Here is a 26331-nt window from a genome sequence, read left to right as displayed (position 1 = left end):
GGACTGACTATCCAGCTGAGTCCCTTTGCCTTTGCGGGTGCTACAAGGACCAGGTTTGCTGATCTTTTGCTGCCATCTGATGGCCATAAGCTTACAGTGCAGCCTGGCCGGTTTGTCATTAAGTCTGAATAATAGAAACAGAAGAATGTAGGCGGGGCTTGAGGAGTTTGGGGAGTAACTAAATCCTGGAGGATGGAAGGAAATGGCTTTGAGTTCCATGGGAGGAGGGGAACTTTGAGTCTTTGGGAAGTGTGAAACAATCTGGGCCAGGAGTCTTTTTTTTTTTTTTTTTTTTTTTTTGAGATGGAGTCTTGCTCTGTTGCCAGGCTGGAGTGCAGTGGTGCGATTTCGGCTCACTGCAACCTCCGCCTCCCGGGTTCAAGAGAGTCTCCTGCCTCAGCCTCCAGAGTAGCTGGGATTACAGGCATGCACCACCACGCCCAGCTAATTTTTGTATTTTTAGTAGAGACTGGGTTTCACCATGTTGGCCAGGATGGTCTCAATCTCCTGACCTCATGATCCACCCACATCGGCTTCCCAGAGTGCTGGGATTACAGGCATGAGCCACCGCGCCCGCCTGGCCAGGAGTCTTTTAATACATGCACCTAACTAGTAAGTGCAGAAATGCACCAGCTGGAAGGAGCCTTAGAGATCTATCCCCATCCCCCTTCCACAGCTCAGTCACCAGTGATTACTGCCCACCAGGGTTCTGTGAGATACAGTCCCACCTATGTCTCCAGCCTCATAATGCTTTATTTTTGTGTTCAATTTCTGTGTTCCAGAACTGCTGACCATCTTTCTATCCCATTGACTGCTCCCTTCACAGGCCTTGGCCGGTGCTGTCTCTCTATCCAGGGGGCCTGGCCCTTCTTTTGCCCCTCACCTGTTTCTCATCCACTCACCCTTCAGTTCTCAGCCCAAGCATTACTTCCTCAGGTAAACTTTCTCTGTCTAGGTCAGATTCCTTTCATATATACTCTCATAAAGCCAGATTCCTTTTTCAGAGCACTTTTCTCCATTTATAATTTAAAAATCATGTATGCAGTTATTTCGTTAACATCTGTCTCTCTCACTGTGCTGTATGGGCTCTAGGAGAGAGAAGATGGGCACCTTTCTGCTATTCTTGTATCCCAGCATCCAGGACAGAGTCTGGTGCACAGTGAGAGCTCAGTAAATATCTGCTGGGTGAATAGAGGCATCTGCATGATAGGAAAGAAAGATTTGAAGAGTGTTAGGAGTGCTGAAGATCTTTCTGCCAATTCTAAGACATGCACAGACCTTTGGTGGAACTCCTCCCCAACAAGGAAAGGCATGGAACCCATGCCCACTCATGTCAAGACACCACTCCCCATCCCACCCCTAGCATGCACTATTTTCCAAGCACACCATGCTTGGGAGGAATGCTGGTGGCTTTTAATAAAGAGGGCCTCAGCTGTCAGAGGCAACCAGGCTATGTCTTTCTCAGTCATGAGGCTTTTCAGTTTCATCTGCCAGCTACTTGGTGGTTTGTTTCTGCCAAAGCTGGTCAACCACAGAAACAAACACCCACCGCCACCATTGGCAACAGGCACTCCAGGAGGCAGGTGAGAGCCCTCACTGGGGTGGACTCCCCTTGGGTCTGGTAGCAACCCTAGCCTCTCTACAGCACCAAAGGACCAAGCTTCCAAATTTCTATGGGCTAAAGTGGAGGTGAAAGAGTGACCCATGCTTTGAGATGCAGAGTGCATGGCTGCACACCCCGAGTGACTTATTCTTCCAGTGGCCAAACACAGTTCCATGATTGTAAGCAATGGGGGAAAGGTTTAGAGGGAAGGGGCCCTGGTTTAAGACTTCCAGAGTCAAATGCATATGAGGGTTGAAGCAAGGGGACACCTGATATGATGCTTCTAAAAGGAAGGGTTAACAATAGACTGGGCAAAGAGGTTCTTCTCCTAGAAAAATATTCATTCATTTCAGGCAAGTAGTAAAATTCTCCCTAGGGTTACCCAAACCGAATTGAATAAGAGTTTGGTTTTTCAAAAAGACTGCCTCTTTAATTTGGATTTCATTTGAAAAAGGAGTTAACTTGCTCCAAATTCTGAAAGGACAAAAAAAGAAAAAGAAAAATTATCATTTTAGGATATGATATTTTAAAATTTTGTCAACCCACTAAGTTGGAGGGTGAGAGAGAAGAGGAGAGAAAAGTGTATGGTACTTCATTTCTTAATTAAAAAAATACGTTTTCTCCCTCTCCCTCCTCTCCCTCTCCCTCTCCCCACAGTCTCCCTCTCCCTCTCCCTCTCCCTCCTCTCCCTCTTCCTCTCCCCACAGTCTCCCTCTCCCTCTCTTTCCACGGTCTCCCTCTGATGCCCAGCCGAAGCTGGACTGTACTGCTGCCATCTCGGCTCACTGCAACCTCCCTGCCTGGTTCTCCTGCCTCAGCCTGCCGAGTGCCTGCGACTGCAGGCGTGCGCCGCCACGCCTGACTGGTTTTCGTATTTTTTTGGTGGAGACGGGGTTTCGCTGTGTTGGCCGGGCCGGTCTCCAGCTCCTAACCGCTAGTGATCCACCAGCCTCGGCCTCCCGAGGTGCTGGGATTGCAGATGGAGTCTCGTTCACTCAGTGCTCAATGGTGCCCAGGCTGGAGTGCAGTGGCGTGATCTCCGCTCGCTACAACCTCCACCTCCCAACCGCCTGCCTTGGCCTCCCAAAGTGCCGAGATTGCAACCTCTGCCCGGCCGCCACCCTGTCTGGGAAGTGAGGAGCGTCTCTGCCTGGCCGCCCATCGTCTGGGATGTGAGGAGCCCCTCTGCCTGGCTGCCCAGTCTGGAAAGTGAGGAGCCCCTCTGCCCGGCCGCCATCCCATCTAGGAAGTGAGGAGCGCCTCTTCCCGGCCGCCATCCCATCTGGGAGGTGAGGAGCGTCTCTGCCCGGCCGCCCATCGTCTGAGATGTGGGGAGCACCTCTGTCCCGCCGCCCCGTCTGGGATGTGAGGAGCGTCTCTGCCCGGCCGCCCTGTCTGAGAAGTGAGGAGACCCTCTGCCTGGCGACCGTCCCATCTGAGAAGTGAGGAGCCCCTCTGCCCGACAGCCACCCCGTCTGGGAAGTGAGGAGCGTCTCCGCCCGGCAGCCACCCCGTCCGGGAGGGAGGTGGGGGTCAGCCCCCCCGCCCGGCCAGCCGCCCCGTCCGGGGGGGGAGGTGGGGGTGTCAGCCCCCCGCCCGGCCAGCCGCCCCATCCGGGAGGTGAGGGGCGCCTCTGCCCGGCCGCCCCTACTGGGAAGTGAGGAGCCCCTCTGCCCGGCCAGCCGCCCCGTCCGGGAGGGAGGTTGGGGGGGGGGTCAGCCCCCTGCCCGGCCAGCCGCCCCGTCCGGGAGGTGAGGGGCGCCTCTGCCCGGCCACCACCCCGGCTGGGAGGTGTGCCCAACAGCTCATTGAGAACGGGCCATGATGACAGTGGTGGTTTTGTGGAATAGAAAGCGGGGAAAGGTGGGGAAAAGATTGAGAAATCGGATGGTTGCTGTGTCTGTGTAGAAAGAAGTAGACATGGGAGACTTTTCATTTTGTTCTGTACTACGAAAAATTCTTCTGCCTTGGGATCCTGTTGATCTGTGACCTTACCCCCAACCCTGTGCTCTTTGAAACATGTGCTGTGTCCTCTCAGGGTTAAATGGATTAAGGGTGGTGCAAGATGTGCTTTGTTAAACAGATGCTTGAAGGCAGCATGCTTGTTAAGAGTCATCACCACTCCCTAATCTCAAGTACCCAGGGACACAAACACTGCGGAAGGCCGCAGGGTCCTCTGCCTAGGAAAACCAGAGGCCTTTGTTCACTTGTTTATCTGCTGACCTTCCCTCCACTATTGTCCTATGACCCTGCCAAATCCCCCTCTGCAAGAAACACCCAAGAATGATCAATAAAAAAAATAAATTAAAAAAAAATACATTTTACTCCCAGCATTAAGTGAAGAGGAGGAAGGAGTGTACCTACAATTCAGCATAGAGTGAACCATTTCATTTTAAGGATCTTCTGGAAATGAGCTTCCAGAATAGCTTCATTATATAACTTGAGATGCTGTGAGCTCCCAATAATTTCAATATCCCACAGTCAGCACATGCCCAATTTATAGAGGAAAATTTAGGCTTTGTAATCAATTTTTACTTTTCCATGTACTTGTTTCTTTCCTCTGTTAGTGCAGAAATCAAGAGCCATTTACTATTTCAGTCTTGAAGATCCACAAAAACAAAAAAGACATTCAAACTCAGAAGCTGGGACAAGCCAAAGAACCGCAGGAGGAGTGCATTATAAGAGGGATGGTGGCAGAGGAAGGAAATGAGGCCTGGGGGGACATCTGGCAATGGAGGAACAGGGTGGCTAAAGCAGCTCTGGCTCCCCAGGCTCTGGGCTCTGAGACAGCTCCAGTGGCCGTGCCTCTTGTACAGTCAGGTCTTCACCTCAGTGTAGTCCCCACCAAGAGATCCAGATCTTTATGGCAGCCATGTTGCCTCCTTTCTTGGGTGTGTCTCTCTGTTCTTGTTGCTTTTGTCTTTGGTTACTTTCCAGACCAGGATGAGTAGAGTGATCAGAGTCATCAGGGGTGTAAAGAAGAAGAGAACATTTACCAGGCAAGCAGGATTAGATACGGCAGTGGTGAGTGTACCCTTGTCCCATAAGAAAGCTGGAAGTTGTGGGGAGGACATAAGCTTCCAAAAAGAGTGGAGATAGGTACGTGGTGCAAGCCGACTGTCCACACCGCCAAGAGAATTGGGCTTGCTCTTGTTGTATCCTAGGAGTGGATATGGTACAGCGACCAAACATTTACTGATTCCATTCTTCACATGGGGCTATTCTCCTTCGGATGTAATGGAGAAGGCATAGACGTTTGCTCAGCAAGGCCAAACAACTGCTTCCAATACAAACACAGATGATAGTTCCATTAGCAAAACTTCTGCGTGGTCGGTGGGGCTTCTGAGGCTTTGTGATGTCACTGGAGGGTGAGACTAGGGCCTGAGCCAAAGGTTCCAGGCCGGAAACCTGTGCTCTCTGAGCACCATCTCCCCTCACGTATGGCTTCCAGATTGAAAAGGGGGTTCCCCAGTTGCCTGTGATGATGCCCCTTCAGTTCTCTTTTATTCTTTTTTTTGTCCTCTTTTTAAAAACCTTTTTGATTTTAAAATAATTTTAGACATACAGGAAGTTGCAAAGATACTAAAAAAAGGTCCTGTGTACTCTTCGCTTAATGTTGCCCTATAGTACACAATCAAAACCAGTGAGTTGACATTGGTACAATGTGTAGTCTATGCCGTTTTATCATACCTGTAGATTCTTGCAGCCACCGCTGCAATCAAGATAACAGAACTATTTTATCACCACAAAGATCTGGCCGGGCCCAGTGGCTCACGCCTGTAATCCCAGCACTTTGGCAGGCAGAGGTGGGTGGATCACCTGAGGTCAGGAGTTTGAGACCCGTCTGGCCAACATGGTGAAACCCCATCTCTACTAAAAATACAAAAAAATTAGCCGGACGTGGTGGCAGATGCCTGTAATCCCAGCTACTCGGAAGGCTGAGGCAGGGGAATTGCTTGAACCAGGGAGGTGGAGGTTGCAGTGAGCCAAGATGGTGCCACTGCACTACTGGGCAACAGAGTGAGACTCTGTTTCAAAAAAAAAAAAAAAAGATCAGCTGATGTCCATATTCTATCACTTCAATACAAAAGTAGAAACCTTACCTTCTTGTAAGTCCCTTGTTTTTTCCACTTATGATATAATTGTATTAAATATTTCATCTATATACATTGAGATCCACATTCAGGCCATGTTATACTTTTTGCTTCAGCCATCAAACAATTTAGAAAACTCAAGAAGATAAGGAAAGTCTGTGTATTTACACAATTTAAAGTTATTCAGCTTGGGTCATTTCTTTTTTTATTTTTTATTTTTTTTTTATGAAGTCTCTTTCTTCTCCCCCAGGCTGGAGTGTGATGGCACAATCTTGGCTCACTGCAACCTCCACCTCCCGGATTCAAGGGATTCTCCTGCCTCAGCCTGCCAAGTAGCTGGGATTACAGGCATCCGCCACCAAGCCCAGTTAATTTTTGTATTTTTAGTAGAGACAGGGTTTCATCATGTTGGCCAGGCTGGTCTTGAACTCCTGACCTCAAGTGATCCACCCACCTCGGCCTCCCAAAGTGCTGGGATTACAGGTGTGAGCCACTGCACCGAGCTTGGGTCATTTCTACAGTTCTGTTTTCAAGTTCATGGATTCTTTCTTCTGTCCCCTTTGTTCTGCCATTGAACTCATCCAGTGGATTTTTTTTACTTTGGTGGTTATATTTTTCAGTTCTAAAATTTCCATTTAGCTTCTATTCAATAAGATTTTCTATTTTTTGTGCCAAGAGTATTCATATCTTTGTCAGATAATTCCAATATCTGTGTCATCTCGGTGTTGCCATCTGCTGATTTTTTTTTCATTCAAGTTGAGATTTTCCTGGTTCTTGGTATGATGTGTGATTTTTTAATTGTACACTGGACATTTTGGGTGTTATGAGACTCTGGATCTTACTTAAATCTTCTGTTTTAGCAGGCTTCCTCTGACACCATGCCTGTTAAGGGAGGGAGTTTCATTTTGCTAATGCCAAACAAGGGTGAAGGTCCAGGTTCTCCACTCAGCCTCCTTTGACTACCCAGAGTGGGGAAAAAGGTGCTTTACTGGTGGATATGGGATTCCAGACTTCCCAGATGGCCTCCTCTGACTTCGTCCTGGCAGAGTTGGAAGGGTGCCTTGTTACTGCTGCTGGATAGAGAGCTCGTTACCTCTGGATAGGGATGAAAGTCCCAGCTCCCCACTCCATATTCTCTGATAACACCCTGGTGAGGGGTGGAGTCTGGGGAGGGTACCTCCTTACAGCTAATTAAAGGTGGAAGTTTAGGTTCCCCACTTGGCCTTTGCTAACAGGGATGGTGGTAGGGCTGTGATATTTTTCCATGGTGTTTGGCTAGAGTAGGAAAGTTATTCTCTAAAAGTTTCTGCCTTGCTGAATTGCCTTCCTAGTGCTTTGGCTAAAGAGAACAAGCAGGCTTTTCTTGGGACCTTATTTTGTGCATGCTCTTTGGCATTTCTGGGCTGCTTCTCTAGCACCTAGTTCAGGATTTGTGAGGCAAAAAGAAAATCCACAAACTCACTGCCATTCAATTTTTGGGTTCCAAAATCAAGGTTCCAAGGTTGCTAGTCAGTCTGCTTCTTTTTCTGCACCTTTCTGTCTTTTTATGTTAGTTTTATATATAATGTCCAGGGGCTTTAGCTGTGTTTAGTTTAGCAGGAGGAATGGGAAGAAAGGAATCTACTCCAAGTGCACCCACTCTTCTTTGTGTAGAACCCCTTGGTGCTATACCAAGGGTCAGGCAAACGATGGCAGTGCGGGAGTCACAGGAATTGAAGTCCAAGGACTCAGATCAGAGTCTGGGCACTAGTACTTTACATGCTAGTGACCTTGGTTAGGTCATTTAGTGTCTCTGAGCCTCCATTTACTCATCTGAAATGGAATTATAGTGATAATACCACATTTATAGGTTTTTATGAGAATAAAATGAGCTGATAAATGCATAATAACTTTCAAACCATAAAATTCCATACAAGTGTAAGTTATTTTAAATACGATCTAGGATGGAGGTGAAGGGAAGTGAAGAGGGGGTTTCTGGAAAAAATAAGGTAGTTCAACTTTTCTCAAGTCAGTTCTCTCACTCTCTTATAAACATGCAAAGATCTATAAGTAAATTGCCCCCCACCCCCAATTCCAAGATATCTATGTCAATTCCCTAGAGCATGGGAATGTCAAAAGATGTGATTAAGTTAAGGATCTCAAGAGAAGTTTATCCTGGATGATCCAAGTGGGGCCTAAATATAATCACATATATCCTTCTAAGAGAAAGGAGAAAGGAGTTTTGAGAGAGACAGAACACAAAGGAGAAGGAGACAGAGCAGAGAGAGAGACACGGCCACAAGCCAAGGAATGACAACAGTCACCAAAAACTGGGAGGGGCAAGGAGTGGATTCTCCCCTATAGCCTCTGGAGGGAGCCTGGTATTTATATCTTGATTTCAGACTTTTAGCCTTCAGAGCTGTGAGAGAATGAATTTCTGTTGCCTTGAACCACCAAATTTGTGGTAATCTATTATGGCAGCCCCAGGAAGTTAATACGGGAACCTTAGAGAGGTCATCTATTCCCACTCCTTCACCTAATAGATGAGGAAACTGAGGCATAAAGAAGGGAAGTGACTAAAGTCACACAATTTTTGGCACACTAACAGGGTCTTGCTCTGTTGCCCAGGCTGGAGTGCAGTGGCATGGCCTCAACCTAGGTTCAGGTGATCCTCCCACCTCAGCTTCCCTTGTAGGTGGGACTACAGGTGCATGCCACCATACCTACAGCTAGCACCACCACACCCAGCTATTTTTGTTTTGTTTTGTTTTGTATTTTTTGCAGAGACAGAGTTTCACCATGTTGCCCAGGCTGTTCTCAAACTCCTGGGCTCAAGCTATCTGCCCACTTCAGCCTCCCAAAGTGTTGGTATTACAGGCGTGAGCCACTGTGCCCAGCCGTGTCTTCTTTTTAAAACATCTTTATTGAGATATATAATTCACATACCACACAATTCACCCATTTGAAGTGTACAATTCGATGTTTTCTTATTGTATCCAGGGGATTATTAAAACATCGCTATAATCTTATTTTGGAATATTTTCACCACCTACCCCAAGAAACCCCATACTTGTCAGCAGTTTTGTCTGAGTCCTTTCTGGTTCCCTGTTTCAGGCATATTGGTTTCTTCTCCCCAACCAGACTTGGCTTCGCAGTGCCTTGTCTTTTGTATTCCTCTCTCATTCCCTAGTCAGCTGCTTCTCATGAGGCCATGGTTTGACTGGTTGCCCCAAACTCCCTTTACACAAGGAGTTCATCATTCTTTCCGGCTGGCACTGAAGATTCTTTGATGGGGCTCTGGCCCTGGTAGTTGGACTGCTGACCTGTGGGAAAACCCCACAACACATCATCCCCTGAACCAACCCTCAAAGGTATCAAGGTTGACTTGTTCTTCATTTATGTCTAAAGAGAAAGAGTCTGGAAACTAAGTCACACTGAAGGGCCAGACAGCTTTGGCTCCCTCTAGTATCTTCAGAGCAAGCTCCACTGGCTCACCCACCACTCCACTGAGGAAAAGCTGACCACTGGTGAGGGCTGGCTGGCACCTCTGGATGACCTAGAGGGCTGTATCTGGAAGCCTAAGTAGAAAAAAAGAAATAGAACATGCCATTGGGGGAACACTTTCTCTCCATTGCTGGTGTTTTCTTTCTTGGGGCAGAAACCCTATTAAACAAACACTCCTGGCCTCTCTAGGCTCTGGCTGTCACTCTTGGCCCCAGGATGCAGAAAGCACCCCATGCACCTGCTGCTTTCTGTACATTTCCCAGGGCTATGTCCCCAGGAGTGAGAGACCTGTGTTTTCCATCGATAATTATGTTGGGTGGTGAGTCAGTCCACCATGTTTTTTTTAAATCAGTTATAAAGGTGAGTTTTGCTATCTGCCTCATTTCTTTGTCTGCGCTGGTCCAAAACTTGGATGAGAAAAAGAGACACGTTTTATATTAAGGTGGAAAATGGAGACATTACGTACCAACCACTTAAACCTCAAATACCTGAGTCCTCCATGGACTCTGAACCAGGCCCTGAGTTTTCTCACCTTGATGATGGCAACAGAGTTCCAAGAGCCTCCCAGCTTCCAGTGTCTCTCATCCCTTGAGAGCATTTAGTTTACATTTCTAATGTGGAAGAGAAGAGATTAAAGTTTGCCGAACCTCCACTAAGATGATTTCCTAGGTGCTTTGACATGGTGTTTTATTTAAAACAACAACTCTGAGAGATAGTAACAGCAATAATTTACTGCATTCTTTCTTTCTTTTCTCTTTTTTTTTTTTTTTTTTTTTGAGATGGAGTTTCACTCTTGTTGCCCAGGCTGGAGTGCAATGACACGATCTCAGCTCACTGCAACCTCTGCTGCTCTGGTTCAAGTGCCTCAGCCTCCTGAGTAGCTGGGATTACAGGTGCCTGCCACCACTCCCGACCAGTTTTTTAAAAAAATTGTATTTATTTATTATTATTATTATTTTTTGAGACGGAGTCTCGCTCTGTCACCCAGGCTGGAGTTCAGTGGCACGATCTCGGCTCACTGCAAACTCCGCCTCCCGAGTTCACGCCATTCTCCTGCCTCAGCCTTCCCAGTAGCTGGGACTACAGGAGACCGCCACCATGCCCGGCTAATTTTTTTGTATTTTTAGTAGAGATGGGGTTTCGCCGCGTCAGCCAGGATGGTCTCCATCTCCTGATCTCGTGATCCGCCCATCTCGGCCTCCCAAAGTGCTGGGATTACAGGCGTGAGCCACCGCACCAGGCCTCCCGACCAGTTTTTGTATTTTTAGTAGAGAAGGGGTTTCATCATGTTGGTCAGGCTGTTCTCGAACTCCTGACCATAGGCGATCCACCTGCCTTGGCCTCCCAAAGTGTTAGGATTACAGGCGTGAGCCACTGGCATTCTTTCTTTTCTTACGCTAGCTACTGGGCTGTTATACCTGCATCAGCTCGCTTTGTCCTTTCGGCTAATTGAGGCTCAATGAGACTGAGTAATTTGCTCAAGTTCATGCAGAAATTAGTGCTAGAATCAAGAATTTAATTTATGATTAAAAAAAATTTTTCCAGCAGAGTGCTTTTTTTATTCTCATGCTTCTTCTGTTGTAGTGCTGTTCATGTATCTCTGAGAAATCTAGAGTCATTAGCTTTTTTCTAATTTTTATTTAAAAAATTTTTAAAGTAAAATTAATATATTTTTAAGGTATACAACATAGTTTTTTTATATACATAGTGAAATGAGTACCACCGTCAAACAAATTAACATGTCCACTTCCTCACATACTTATCTTTCCTTTTTTTTTTTTTAAGTGGTAAGAGCCCATGAAATCTACTCTCTTAGCAATTTCCCAGTTTATAGTACAGTATTATTATCACCAATGTATATCTTGTGCCATTGCAAACTCATTCTTAGGGGCTTGTAGTGCCTTCTACTAATTACCCGTTCAATTACTTCAGCCAGTGGTTTGTGTTTTTTTGGTTGTTTTTGTTTGCTTGTTTTTTGAGACAGAGTCTCGCTCTGTCGCCTAGGCTGAAGTGCAGTGGCGTGATCTCGGCTCACTGCAACCCCCACCTCCCGGATTAAAGCTATTCTCCTGCCTTAGCCTTCTGGGTATCTGGGACAACAGGCGCGCACCACCACGCCTGGCTAATTTTTGTATTTTTAGCAGAGATGGGGTTTCACCATGTTGGCCAGGCTGGCCTTGAACTCCTGACCTCAAGTGATCCACCCACCTCAGCCTCCCAAAGTGCTGGGATTACAGGCATGAGCCACCGCACTGGGCCACAGCCAGTGTTTTCACTTGACTCCCACATACCTCTTTGCCCTGCCCTCTTTCCTTTTTCTATCTCAGAAGAATTCCTCCCACCTGGGACACCTTCCCTTCCTGTTCTTAAAGACAAAACTTAAAGAACAGGAAGGGAGGTGTCCCAGGTGGGAGCAATGAAGAAGTCAATGAAGACTGAGAAGCTGCTACTTTCTGATCACCCTAAATCAATGTTCTTCCAGTCCACAAGGCTGTTCATTTGTTCTTTCATTAATTCATTAATTTATTTATCCCAAAACATGTATTGAGCTTGCTTTTTAAAAATAATTAATTAATTAATTATTGTTGTTGTTGTTGTTGCCGAGGAGAAAGAGCCAGGAGCTCTGGAAGAAGCAATGATAAATCAGAGGTGAAATTTTGGGGAGCTTACCTAATAGTATATGGCTGGGTTGTCAGGTTGAGGCAGGGATGATATCATAATCCTTCACTAGTGTAGCAACACTTGAGGAATAAGGCAGGCAAACAAATATGTAATGAATGCTACATTTTAAAAATTATTGCCAGCTGTGTGTACATTATCTCACTTAATGTCCAGAGTGTCCCTCCTTCTGGCTGTGTTCTGGGTCCCATCCCTTTGGCCTAAGGGATTCTTGCTTTCTCTCTTTCAGAGTCTCTTTCTCTCTCTCTTTCTCTCTTTCCTATGTTTGTAATGTCTTTCTTTCTGATGGCTCTTTCTCCTCAGCATAGAAATGTTTATTTATTTATTTATATATAAATTTTTATGATACTTTAACTTTTAGGGTACATGTGCACAACGTGCACGTTTGTTGCATATGTATACATGTGCCATGTTGGTGTGCTGCACCCATTAACTCGTCATTTACATTAGGTATATCTCCTAATGCTATCCCTCCCCCCTCCCCCCACCCCACAACAGGCCCTGGTGTGTGATGTTCCCCTTCCTGTGTCCAAGTGTTCTCATTGTTCAGTTCCTACCTATGAGTGAGAACATGCGGTGTTTGGTTTTTTGTCCTTGTGATAGTTTGCTGAGAATGATGGTTTCCAGCTTCATCCATGTCCCTACAAAGGACATGAACTCATCATTTTTTATGGCTGCATAGTATTCCATGGTGTATATGTGCCACATTTTCTTAATCCAGTCTATCATTGTTGGACATTTGGGTTAGTTCCAAGTCTTTGCTATTGCAAATAGTGCCTCAATAAACATACGTGTGCATGTGTATTTATAGCAGCATGATTTATAATCCTCTGGGTATATACCCAGTAATGGGATGGCTGGGTCAAATGGTATTTCTAGTTCTAGATCCCTGAGGAATCGCCACACTGTCTTCCACAATGGTTGAACTAGTTTACAGTCCCACCAACAGTGTAAAAGTGTTCCTATTTCTCCACATCCTCTCCAGCACCTGTTGTTTCCTGACTTTTTAATGATCGCCATTCTAACTGGTGTGAGATGGTATCTCATTGTGGTTTTGATTTGCATTTCTCTGATGGCCAGTGATGATGAGCACTTTTTCATGTGTCTGTTGGCTGCATAAATGTCTTCTTTTGAGAAGTGTCTGTTCATATCCTTCGCCCACTTGTTGATGGGGTTGTTTGTTTTTTTCTTGTAAATTTGTTTGAGTTCATTGTAGATTCTGGATATTAGCCCTTTGTCAGATGAGTAGATTGCAAAAATTTTCTCCCATTCTGTAGGTTGCCTGTTCACTCCGATGGTAATTTCTTTTGCTGTGCAGAAGCTCTTTAGTTTAATTAGATCCCAATTGTCAATTTTGGCTTTTGTTGCTATTGCTTTTGGTGTTTTAGACATGAAGTCCTTGCCCATGCCTATGTCCTGAATGGTATTGCCTAGGTTTTCTTCTAGGGTTTTTATGGTTTTAGGTCTAATATTTAAGTCTTTAATCCATCTTGAATTAATTTTTGTATAAGGTATAAGGGAGGAATCCAGTTTCAGCTTTCTACATATGGCTAGCCAGTTTTCCCAGCACCTTTATTGTAATAATATTTTTGAGCACTTACTATATGCCAGGCAGAGATACCATATGTGGTTAGTTGAGTAATAACCCCCCAAAGATGTCCACATCCTAGTCCCCAGAATCTGTGAATAAGTTACCTCATATAATAAAAGGGACTCTGCTGATATGATTAGGGATCCTGAAATGAGGAGACTGTCCTGGATTATTTGGGTAGGCCCAATGAATTCACAAGGGTTCTTAAAAAAATCAGACATAAAGCAATGTGACAACAGAAGCAGAGAGAGGGAAGGGGTAGTGGGAGAGAGAGAGATAGAGAGAGATTGGAAAATGGTAAACTGCTGGCTTTGAAGACTGATGAAGGGATGCAAACCAAGGAATATAAGAAGACTCTAGGAGCTAGAAAAAGAAAGGAAATAGATTCTCCCCTAGAGTCTCCCCGAGAAATGCATCCCTGCCAACCCATTTTAGAACTCCTGATCTCCAGAACTATAAGGCAGTAAATTTGTATTGTTTTAAGTCAATAAGTTTGTAATAATTTGTTACAGCAGCAATAGGAAACTAATACACCATGCTAAGTCTCTCTTATTTAAAAACCAAACCAAACCAAACCAAAACACTGAACAACAACTCCCTTGCTCCTGTGTTCTCTCCTACTTTCCATCAAAGCCAAGCTTCCTGAAAAGTGCTGCCTCCATTCCCTCCCTTCCACATGCTCTGAAACCCACTTTGATTTTTCTTCCATCCTCACCACACAATTTTTCCCAGGGCCAACAACAAACAACTTCATCCCATATATAAGAGCCCTTTCCAATTCTACCTTGACATAGCAGAATTGATCAATTCCTCATTCTCTAAACCTCTTTCTCCTCTTCGCTTCAGTGGTGGCATGCCCACACAATTTTCCTCCTATTTCAGCTCCTCCTCTGCCTCCTGCCTCCAGTTCTCCTTCTGTGTGTTTGGTGTTTCCCTAGTGTCCACCCTCAGTCTTTTTATCTTTTGAGATCCTCTCTGGGTTATCTCATCCATTCTCATGGTCTCAATGACAGCCTATGTTCCAATGGCTCTCTAATATATATCTCTACTCAGATTTCACTCCTAACTCCAGACTCATATAGGGAACTTCCCATTGTCTTGTCTAGTTGAATCTTCCCACAAGCATCTGTAACCCATCACACCCAAACCCACTCTAATTATCTTCTCATTCAAATCTGCTTCTCCTCCATACCCTACCTCTAAAACAAAGAACCTGGGATTCATGACTGCTCTTTCTTCGTGACTCTCTGCACTGATTCAGTTTCAATGTCCTGTCAATTCCACTTCTGAGACACCCACCATACCCATCTCTTCCTCCTTATCCTCATTGCTTCTACCTTAGTTCAAGCTTTCACTTCCTGGTCCTCATCAGTTCTTGCCTGGGTCACCACAACAGTTTGCCAATGGTCTTCTTACTTCTAGTAGTCTTATTCTGTTATCATCCATACTATTCAATGTTAATGGAATAATACACATAAATAAGTCAGGCCACTTCTCTCCTCAAAATCCATCATTTGGGTCCCTGTTGCCTTTAATATAAGTCCAATGCCACCACAGGGCTTATAAACTCTACATTCATGACATGCTTTTCTGTCCACTGCCTAGTCTGTTTTCCTGTCCTACTTTCTCGGGCATCTTATACTCCTTTACAAAAGACACTTTACATCAATAGCAAGTTCCAGGTAATGAAGTGGTGAAGAGCAGTGACTCTGGACTCAAACTTTCTGGTTTGAGTCTTGGCTTCATCACTTGTTAAGAAAACTGCGACTTTGTTCAATTTATGTAGTTAGCCCTTCCACGCCTCAGTTTCCTCATATATGAAAGGGGGCATAGGCCCTATTTCAAAGATCTGTGGTTGAGCTCTTAATGTAGCATCCATCCCAGGATAAGTGCTCAGCAAGGGCTTATGTCTATGATCGCCTGGCTTCTGTACCCTGGTGTTCACTCTGTCTGCAATTCTGCATCACCTCCCTCCACCCTTCTCTGCTCAGTCACCCCAACTTTAAGACTAAGCCAGTGTTGTTTTCCTTGGGAAGCTTCCCCTGACCTCCTCTACTTTCTGGCCATAAATGTATAACCCTATCATAGTGCTTAGTGCTGAAACTGTTTCCCTCTTCTCACTAGATCGTGAGCAACTTGAGAGCAGGAATTATATCTTTAAGTATCCACAGAAACTTGCATATAAATATTCCTCAATATGTATTCATTGGGTGAACAGATGAGTGCAATATTCTAGATTAATTAATGTTTTATTTAATCTAGGAACTTTTTTTTTTTAGACAAAAATGCTGCCCCTATTTTAAAGAACAAAATAGATAACCCAGGGTAGATAATATGGGGAGAATTTTATGTCTGGAGCTACTTCCTGGGAATGATATTCTGTTTCATCCCAGGGTTCTGAAGGCCAAGAGGCATTTTTTTCTGGGGCACAACTGTTGGTTTCTGTTCCATTGTGGAGGTGTGGAGAAGAAGAGAAAGAGAAGGAATGACAGGCCCTAGCCCCTGAGAACTCTACCTTAGTGTCCAAGCATAGGAATATCCTTACTTTGGGGAAGTTTTCATCACTCACTGTGTCCCTAGTAGCATGAAGGGCCCCAGCTGGATGTACATTAAAGCCCTCTCGGCCCTTCGAGGTCAGTTAATATTAATAGTATTTTGTTGAACAAATAAATGGTGGAATGTTGCATCCAAAGGCTGTTGTGTAGTAGTAGAAGAAGCCATAATTTCCCTTTCATTATAGTCAGTTGGTGGGAAGGGAGCTCCTACTGGCTGAGTCAGGCCTTTTTTTTTTTTTTTTTTTTTTTTTAAGATGGAGTCTTGCTCTGTCACCAGGCTGAGGTGCGGTGGCACAATCTCCAGTCACTGCAACCTCCACCCCCCAGGTTCCAGCGATTCTGTTGCCTTAGCCTCCCGAGTAGGTGGGACTACAGGTGTACACCACCACGCCTAGGTAATTTTTGTATTTTTAGTAGAGACGGGGTTTCACCATGTTGACCAGGATGTTCTCGATCTCTTACCTTGTGATCCGCCCGCCTCGGCCTCCCAAAGTGCTGGGATTACAGGTGTGAGCCACCCCACCCGCCCGAGTCAGGCTTTTAATTAACCAAGAAAAGCCTTGTGAGGAATGGAGCAAAAAGTTCAGGATAATACACCATCCTTAGCTGTCTCATAGTTTTCTCTTTTGCAAGCCTTTACAGGATGGGGTTGACCAAATAAATCTGATTTATAGAAGTACAGATTCAAACATAGCCCTTGAGATATTCAAATATTTTTCTGCAAACATAATCTGATATGTGCAGCAGGAATAAAGGGCAGTGGCTCTCGAAGAGGAGGGGGCTGCAGGGATGGTGGTGTTATCAATAGGAGTCCAGGCTTTTTCCAAACACACACAAGCTCCCTCTTCCTCAAAACCATAAAAAAAATTCGTTCACAAGTTTAGTCAACTAATATTGTGTGCCTTTTGCACACAAGGTACTTTGGGTGCAAACATGAACAAAACGGGCTCACACTGTTTCAGCCCTCACGGGGCTTAGTCTAGTCTGGGAAGACAGACTAATTTGAAACATAATTGGGAAGCGCTGTGATGAGGAAGGCACAGGGAGCTTTGGAAGCAGATTAGTCTCCTACCTTAGGCCTGGCAGTGTCTGGACTCCTTCCTGATAGTGTGCTATCTACACTGAGACCTGCAGAATGAGGAGGAGCTAGCCATAGAAAGATGGGGAAAAGAGAGAAAGGGTTGAGGTGAGTGACAGGTGTGCTGGGCAAAGGAAACAGCATCTGTGTAGCAGAATGTTATGTATCTGGAACCCTGGAATTGTCAATTATGACCTCAAACTGAGGACAAACAGGAGCATTCACATAACTATGAAGCAGGACTAATCACCAATCCCACCATGGGCAGGACAGCAGAGATCATCACTATGCTAACTGCCAGGAATAGGAATCCACACACTTCCGCCCACTGCATCCTGACCTGAAGTGCTACCAGTGTCTGTTGGAGACACGCTCACATGCAACAAGTAATGTGAAGTGGCTTTATTATAATACAGACAGGCAGCAAGGGACAAAAGAAGCCTAGGATCCATTGTGAGGCAGTCCTCAAGGCTCAAGACAGCTGTCTGGGAAGGATAGAGTCTTGACTGTACATGCACCCCACACAACACAGCTGAGAGGCCCTGAAAGGCAATTCCTCCTGAGTTACATATCTCAGGGGTCATGTGATTCACTGGGCAAAGCTGAGAAGGGTATCTTGCTTCTAGAGGAGAGAGGAATAAAGCCTGGGCTGTCCCAGGCAGCTTCTCTCTAGCTCCAGATGTTACTTTCTCTAGGAGGGACAGAAACGAGGCTTGGGCTGTTTCAGGCAGTTACTGCCTATTTTGGGTTTGTTTGTTTGTTTGTTTGAGAAGGTGTCTTGCTCTGTTGCCTAAGCCGGAGTGCAATGGTATGATCTCAGCTCACTGCAACCTCCGCCTCCTGGGTTCAAGCTATTCTCCTGCCTCAGCCTCCCGAATAGCTGGGATTACAAGTGCCTGCCACCATACCTGGCTAATTTTTGTATTTTTAGTAGAAACAGGGTTTTACCATGTTGGCCAGGCTGGTCTCGAACTCCTGATCTCAAGTGATCTGCCTTCCTCGGCCTCCCAAAGTGCTAGGGTTACAGGCATGAACCACCATGCCAGGCCTATTTTGGGTATTACGTTTTCAGCATATTCTACAGTTTTTTTGAGAACTGCAAGCAAGAAAGGGGGTGAGAATTAGGTCAGTCCAAGGCCCCCTGGAGGACTGTCCTGCAGTCACCCCCCACCAACCCAGATATCCCTCTTAGCAAAGCTAGTGCATTTAGTACGTCCACAGACTTCCCCAGATCTGGAGGTAGAGGTTTGCCTTGTCAGGCCGATGTGACACCTTCACTGACACAATCTTGGTGCAACATCACTGAGTGAGCCAGAGTACATTTTATTAGGCCCAGGAGTATTATAACCACAAGCAGGGTGGCTGTACCTGCCTGAGCAGTGACCTACCCAAGGTTCCAGTGATCCAGATAAGAATTCATTAAAGAGGCCAAAGAAGGATTCTTCAGTTGTCCCCACTGTCTGCAGCAAGGTGGGGCTGCATTCGGATCTCCTCCACCTGTGTCTCCACAATAACTATCTATCTGTCTATCTATCTAGAGCAGGAAGTGCTGGCAATGACATTCCTCCTGACTGGTCTAAAAGGAAGCCTAGAAGAATTCTGTTGTCCAAAACAACTTTCTTGAATAAGTTGAAGGATATCTGCTGGGCTGCTATGGCAGGGGCGGGGGCAGGGGCAGGGTCAGTGGAAGAAACAATATCTTTCATGGTCAGGGACAGATTTTTTTTTTTTTTCAGCTCTGACTCCTATGTATGGTACCAAAGCTCTCATAAAGGACATAATTCCAGAGTCAGCTCCTCCTCCTAGCAGGTCCCTAGGTAGCCTGGTGTACAAGTTTAGGCTGCTGGCCCAACAGTTCATCTCACCCCAAGGAGTGCTGTCTAGGGGCAACTCCAGCAGGCCCAATGTATGGAATCCCCTCATCCATCAGCTTTTCAGGCATGACATTGCCCCTCCCATATTTGGGTCACCTCCAGCTGCCCTCAGAGAAAGATGTAGCCCTCGGGTGCACACAGCATCCATTCCCCTGTTTCATTGTTCAGTGACCTGTTCATAGTACGTAGGCATTGGCATTCACCAGCTAGGCCTCATTAATCACATAGTTGTATGAGCTGAGTTCTCCCATTCGATATTGCTCATGAAGCCCTACACAGAGGACTAGCATTTGTTCAGTCCTTGTTTTTGTCATCACTGCTGGGACATTTCTGATCCAAGTAGTCAAAGGACTATGTTGCGTCAAAGCACCAGCCCACCAAGGTTTTGTTAGGTGTGATTCTGACACTTTGAGTCAGTTAAGTTGTAACAGGCACCTCTAGCCCCCTCTTAAGTGGCAAGTGCCAGATCCTCACTCAGTAACCAGGGCTTGGATTCTGTTAGTGTACGTTGTGGCTTTAGGAATGCTTGTGTACTTTACCATTGGCAGGATGAGAGGGTCTGTGTGGTCTGCAACAGAACAAAGTCTGGGATGGAGGATCCAGCACTTAGTCAGGCAACCTGCAGTGGTCACAGCTTGGGAATGCCTAATGAAAGTGTTATGCTCCAGGCTTCTACTGCCATGTCCTCATGGAAGAAGTAGATTGACAGGTTACTTCCCCTTCCCCTTCCCTGAGGTCCAGGTAGTTCCTGCCTAACAGATAGGGGTTGGGCTGAGGTGGTGTAGTGATCCAGTCTGTCCCAGTTCCCAAGCTACCACCTCTGTAGGCACCATTACCCTTGTTGCTTGACCCAGGCCTTGCAGCCTCAGTTATCTAGCCCATGTAGGGAAATTAAGTCAGGTACAAATTTGACATCTGATAACACTACCCACCTGACTGGAAAGATCAGACATTCCCAGTGCCACTAGAGGAACCCTAACACCTGGTACTCCTTGGTTCTGTCTCCCACTCCTGTAGTATCCCATAGAAGGGAGGCAGCAGGGGAAGTATCACCTGAAGATTAGAGTTGGGGAGGCCCTGTTCAGGGTGCCAAAATGGCCTGAATCTCGAACTTACCTCCAGAATATGCACTCTTAAGGGAAAACAGAAAAAGAATGGTTGGGAATACTGAGATTAGGATTTCCCAGGCATAGCCTAATCAGGTGGTTGCCTGGTTCACCTCCATCTCCACCAAGCTCAGTGTTTTCCCAACATGTGCTGCAGTGCCATGTTTCTTTTGCATTGGAGTGTAGAATTTAGTGTCCATACTGCTCTAGTCAGATGCAGGTATTCCACACCAGCAGGCTGTCTTGATGTCCTTTTTTCATTGCTGTCTGAGCCAGCTAGTGATTCCAGTGTTCAATAGCTCCATTGGCCTGCACATAACAGGGTGCATGGAAAGTCCATGATACTCACTAACAGTGTGCTCATCACGTTCCCTGGGCAGTGAAGGATGTTCCTTGGTCAGAGTAAAGTCCCATGAAGTGTCCAAAAATATGACATAATTTCCTCTCAAGGGGCTCTATGGTAGTCCCAGCATTCACATGAGTGACATATATGTCTCCCTTCCAAGCAGCAAGCTGCTGCCATAGTCCTATTCCCCATACAAGGAATCCATTAATAGTCCAGTCACTTAGTTGCCATTCCTCTGACTGAATGGCTAAGTTGTTGGCAACAGCCCATAAATTCGTGAAAATATAGCAAGATACGATGGTAGAGGTGGCCTGGATGGCCATCATCATTTCCTGTAGTTTGACCCATTGGGCAGAACATTCATGTTGTCTCAATCAATATATGACCATCCCTTGGCCAGATGGCAGCCACAACCTCGTGGACCTGTCTTCTTGTTTTACAGCTCCGTCAGTAAACCTGCCATGCCATCAGTAGGCAAGTCTCTGAGTCTTGGGCCCTGGATGGCCTCAGAGGGAGCCAAGCCAGCCATTCTGGAGCATTCAGTATGGCTAGCTTGGCTCCTTCTGATAAGCCAGCCATTTGTTTATGGAGCATACTGGTCCCCTGGGGTCCTGGCTGGGCTCAATCTTGAATGTACCATTTATATTTGATAACTGATATCTGTCATGCACATCCAATTGTATAGTTGGGGTTTGTGAGCCCTCAAGTGGGAATGGCCACTTCAGGTTACAGTGTCACATGTGTCCTTCAGGCTGTAAGATGTTCAGTCCCCAAGAGTGCCCAATAGCAAGCAAGGGGTTGAATTCAGAACAGACATATCTGGTGGCTGCCTCAGGCAACTTATGTGTTTATTTATTTATTTATTTATTTATTTATTTTTTGAGACAAAGTCTCGCTCTGTTGCCCAGGCCGGAGTGCAGTGGTGCGATCTCAGTTCACTGCAACCTCTGCCTCCTGGGTTCAAGTGATTCTCCTGCCTCAGCCTCCTGAGTAGCTGGGACTACAGGCACACACCACCACACCCGGCTAATTTTTGTATTTTTAGTAGAGACGGTGTTTCACCATGTTGGCCAGGATGGTCTCTATCTCCTGACCTCACGATTCATCCGCCTCGGCCTCCCAAAGTGCTGGGATTACAGGCGTGAGCCACCATGCCTGGCACAACTTATGTGTTTAAAATGAGAGGCTGGTATAACCCAATGGCAGTTTTCTGTTGGCACAGACTCCAGTCAGCAGGCATGGGGGTTGTGGACCTCTAACTCCATTAAGCTAGCAGGCTGTCAAGGTTTTAAAGTCAATGCCTGGGCCACAACTTTTTGAATGGCTTCCAAGGCCTGCCATTGCAAAGGGCTCTTTGTTCAAAGTGGGGAATTTGTTGGTCACTTTGACTAAGGGGGCCAGAAGGACACTTAGGTAAGGTACATACTGTTGTCAGTATCCAAAGAGGTTGACCAGCTGTTGCTGTTGGGCCTCCTTTTTATTAGTGGATGCTATGAGGGTTAAACATTTTTGCTTGACTTTATCTGGGATACTTCTTTGGCTTCCAGCCCAGATGGCCTTGGCATTCAGCCTGGGACAGTCCATTGTGAGTCTCCATGCCCCAAAGGCATTTCTGACTGGCCAAATTGGGCAGTTACACTGTGAAAGTGTAGCTTATAACATTTTTATCTGTAGCAAGTTTTGAATTAGCTAAGTAATGTCCTGTTCTCCATTTAATATGTAATACTGCTTTTTTTTTTTAGTAACCCAATGGGTCCTGATTAGCTTAGGTGGCAGGCAGGAGTGCCTATACCCCACTGTTAATGGCTTGAATTCTTAGCTGTGAAAGGACATACCCCCTCAGGCAGTGGTGATATTTTGTTCCAGAAGCAGCCAAAATGTCAGTGCCTACAATACACTTAGTGATGGAATCATGATCACTGGCACCTGAAATGGCCCAAAGGGCCCCACCCACAAGCAGATAAGCACCACAAGCAAATAGGCACCATGAGCTACCATATTCATTTCCAAACTTCCTGATGTCATCAGTTTAACTTTTTTTCCCCTAAGGGGACCTGGAAATATTGTAATGTGGGCCCCAGGGCACAAGAACCCCAGAAAAGTCTGAATCCTTCTCCTTCCCCCTTTTATCCTGAGAGGAGTATGGAGCCATTGGTACTCAGTGGGGACCCAGAGACCTTGGCTCCATTTCTAACTGCACCATTCAGCCTGAGACATTTGGGTCTGCAATGTCCTTTATCAAACACACCGCCCAGGCTGCGTAAGACTTCCCTGGCCTTCCTCCATATCCATCCTTTAGATAGGCGGTCTCCCCATCTGTGAAGACCCACCCTGTGTGTGTTGGTTCCCTCTCAGATGTTCCAGGGACTGTCTGAGGACCTCTTTCCCATTCTCTCTCAAGTGCCTCAGGGTCCATCAGAATACCCACTTCCTGAGCTCTCTGGCCTGGGAATGAGCGATTACGTAAGTGCCCAACACCCAGGGAATTGTACACTGCTCTATCCTGTTTCTACATTCCATACCCTCTCCTCGGTCTATGCAGCCAGCTCACTCCCATCTGCAGGGGAGGTGGGGAGACTATGTTTCGCTTATCATCCTTCCCTCCCCATGACTCATCCAGCTGCATGTCCAGTCAGTTCCTGAATGCCCAGGCTGACATCTCTGCCTTGGGTCAGATACAGGGGGATATCACCATCCCACTTCACCAGAAAGCCATGGTTCTGTCAGATCAGACCCTGCTCATAGCATCAATTTTGTGAGGCAGGTTCACTAATAACCAATCCCAAGAGAAGACTCCCACTACAAGCAGGACAGCAGAGATCGACACTATGCCAATCGACAGAAATAGGAGCCCACACACTTCTGCCCACTACATCCTGGCCTGAAGGTCTACCAATGTCTGCTGGAGATACACTCACATGCAACAAATTTTGTGAGGTGGGATTATTACTTATAGGCAAGCAGCAAGGGAAAAAAGAAGCCTAGGATCCATTGTGAGGCAGCCCTCAAGGCTCAAGGAAGCTTCCTGGGCAGGATTGAGTGTTGCCCGTACATGCCCCATGTGCACCACAAGTGAGGGGCCCCAAAAGGCAGCCCACTATGAGTTATATACCTCAGGGGTCATGTGACTCACTGGACAAAGCTGGGAAGGGCATCCTGCTTCCAGGGGAGAGAGGTACAAAGCCTGGGCTGTCCCTGGCACCTCCTCTCTAACTCCAGATGTTACATTCCCTAGGAGGGACAGGAACAAGGAGGCCCAGTCTATTTCAAGCGGTTCCTTCCTTTCTCAGGATATTGTATTCCCAGCACATTTTACAGTTTTTCTTGAGAATTACAAGCAAGAAAGAGAGGAGAACTGGGTTTGTCCAAGGCCACTTGGAATATATTGTCCTGCACTAACATCCTAGAGGTGCCATTAAAAGTGGAAAGTTAGTTCTGCTACCCCGAACCATACTACAGCTCCCCATCCTTAACATCTCCTAGATTTAAAACCATCCCCTAGAAGATAATATGGAGGTAAAAAGAGAAAGGGCACTGATGGGAGTTGTGTGAACCCAGCCACGGAAATGAGTGATGTGACTTTTGTTCTCACCTCCTCCAAGTGAGGGGTCTCCAAGAGAATCACTCATAGAAATTGGTGGGCTGGCAAGAAGAGACTGTTATCTCAATCTCTGGTTGGATATCTGCTGATGAGCTTGTTGATCTGTACTCTGTGATCACTAGAGCAGGGAGAGAAGGATGACAGGGAAAGAGCTATCACTCTTACCACTTGGTTTAGCAAGGATGTGTGAGTCAAATGAACAGTGTGGAAATCGGTGTGAGTTTACTGTGAGTTAAATGAACAGTGTGAAACTCAACAGGGTGTGGGCCATCTTGCCGGTTCTCCTTCCAAGAGAATTGGCTGCCAAGCCAGGGAACCTAGTTATACCACCAAGAGCAGGGCTGAGGGGTTGTGGGAAATAGTTATGAGGCAGGAGAATAGGGTCTGAAGGCAAGGAACCTAAGGCGGTTTCATGCCGACTTCCTTAGAACTAAATTGAAAGGAAAGCCTTAATTTTCCACGCCTAAGTAACAAAAGGACCAGAAGCTGCTCCCTTTAAAAACTCCTACCTTTTCTGCAGGGCAGATGGGAAACTGAAAGTACCTCTGATTGGTTGCTTTTTGCAATCAATCAGATGTTTGCATAGGAGTGTAACTTTGTAACTTCACTTCAGCCTCTGATTGGTTGTTTTCCACAACCAATCAGACTGATTGTGGGCCACCACTTCATTTACATGGGGTGAACACCAAGTGGCCGATGGGAAACCTCTAGGGGGTATTTGGACCCAAGAAAATGCTGCATCAGAGCCCTTGAGCCTCTGCTCGGCCTGCTCCCACACTGTGGAGTGTACTTCCACTTTCAATATATCTCTGCTTTTGTTGCTTCCTTCTTTCCTTGCTTTGCTGTGCGTTTTGTCCAATCCTTTGTTGAAAACGCCAAAAATCTGGACAACTTGCAGTCAAGACCCTCTACCAGTAACAGTTTTAAGCTGCAGCAGATCTCCCATCAAGGAATTGTGTACTGGGGAGAGCTCCCAGGGAACTAACCCATGTGCCTATTAAGAACTAGCATTTGGGTACCTTCCAAATGGAAGGTATTCGTGACCAATCAGCCTTCAACTGAGAGGTGGAGAGAACCAACAGACAATTGCAATTAAATGCCCAGTTAGGCAAAATGACTTTTGGCCCTCACTTCCCAGCCCTCCCTGATTTTTCCTCGGGGTCCCAACACAATAAGTATTTTTGGGAAAGGCAGACTTCTATTAAAGGACAGAATACACCACTTCCCCAAACCAAGTTCCACTGTTCAAGTCTGGCTGGTGCTGAGGGGAAGGAAGGAAGTTTTGCAAATCTCACTGCAAAACTTGAAATGAGATGTAAGATTTTAAGTGGACTGCATTAGACTGGACTTCTAATAATTAAGTAAACAGAAAACTACAGAATCCGTCAGGGCTGGAAGAACTGAGAGTATGGTTGAAGGCACTGGTTAAAACCTCATTGAGAATATGTTCAGCAGAGTTCAGAATGTTCATTAAGTTGTTTCTACATGCAAAAAGTCTTTGAAGTAAGAGGCAGCCTGGTTTGTTAAACTGATAGTTTCTGAAGATGACTGGAACACAGAGGGAGAGAAGGAAGTCTGGAAGACTAGGAAGAAGTCAGGCAATGACAGCCTTGTTAAGGTGTTCGGACTTTATTCTGTGGGCCAAGAGAAGCCATGAAATATTTTAATGATCAAATTTGCATCTTAGAATGATCCCACAGCCAGTAGGGTAGGGACTAGAAACAGGGAAATCATTTAAGCAAGAGAAAATGGTATGGCAGTGGAGATAGAGAAATGGCAGTGTGGATGGAGAAAAGTGGGAAGATATGTAGGTGGAGAACTGTCAGGAATTGCTTACTGATGAGACGTGGGCTCGAGGGAAAGGCTAAGGAAGCTTCTCTTTCCCTACCTCTCCTTCCAACTGGCCCTAGAATTGCTGTCCGGTTTCCAGTCCCTGCTCACACTTCATTCAATGGTGGAGGAATGCCCAGCTGCTGTCCCATGGGGGTCTGGAGGTCTATGGGCACCAACTGTACCATTTCCACAGTCTTTCCAGCAGGGATAGGAGGCAGGCTGTGCCTCGAGTGTCATCTGGTTTGGAGGCCGAGGTCCCCACGTTTAAGTGACTTGCTTAAGACCCCACAGCTGGTTTGTTACAGAGTCCAAATTTCACCCTCAGCTTTAGGGCTCTTTTAATAACACTTCATTGCTGCATCCCGAAGTTAAGCAAAAGAAACAAAATAAAGATAAAAAGGAAAGCACTGTTCCAAATGCATAGCCTGGAGCATAGCAAAATATGTAATTAAAGACCCGCGCCCTGATGTCGGGGAGCCTCGATGTGC

At 46.1% G+C, this 26331-nt stretch overlaps 1 protein-coding gene and 1 long non-coding RNA gene across 5 annotated transcripts in view; one reads left to right on the top strand and one right to left on the bottom strand.

Moving 5' to 3' along the window:
* Positions 1–3903: 3903 nt before the first annotated feature.
* SMIM42 (small integral membrane protein 42) lies at positions 3904–4904 on the bottom strand. The gene has a single exon (XM_054687255.2). The coding sequence runs from the start codon at positions 4675–4677 to the stop codon at positions 4465–4467; it is 213 nt and encodes a 70-aa protein (XP_054543230.1). The 5' UTR covers positions 4678–4904; the 3' UTR covers positions 3904–4464.
* Positions 4905–17290: 12386 nt separating this feature from the next.
* The window catches only part of LOC134808722 (uncharacterized), a 33254-nt gene continuing 24213 nt past the window's right edge, over positions 17291–26331 (top strand). For 3 of the 4 annotated variants that reach the window (XR_010152214.1, XR_010152212.1, XR_010152210.1), the window contains exon 1: positions 17291–17469. This is a non-coding gene — a long non-coding RNA (uncharacterized LOC134808722). The remainder of the gene's footprint in view (positions 17470–26331) is intronic. The other variant, XR_010152215.1, reaches the window with a different exon arrangement.

This window comes from Pan troglodytes, chromosome 1, assembly GCF_028858775.2.
Source record: "Pan troglodytes isolate AG18354 chromosome 1, NHGRI_mPanTro3-v2.0_pri, whole genome shotgun sequence".
Lineage (NCBI taxonomy): Eukaryota > Metazoa > Chordata > Mammalia > Primates > Hominidae > Pan > Pan troglodytes.
The sequence above is the reverse complement of the archived record's forward strand: the minus strand, read 5'-3'. Positions and strand labels throughout refer to the sequence as shown.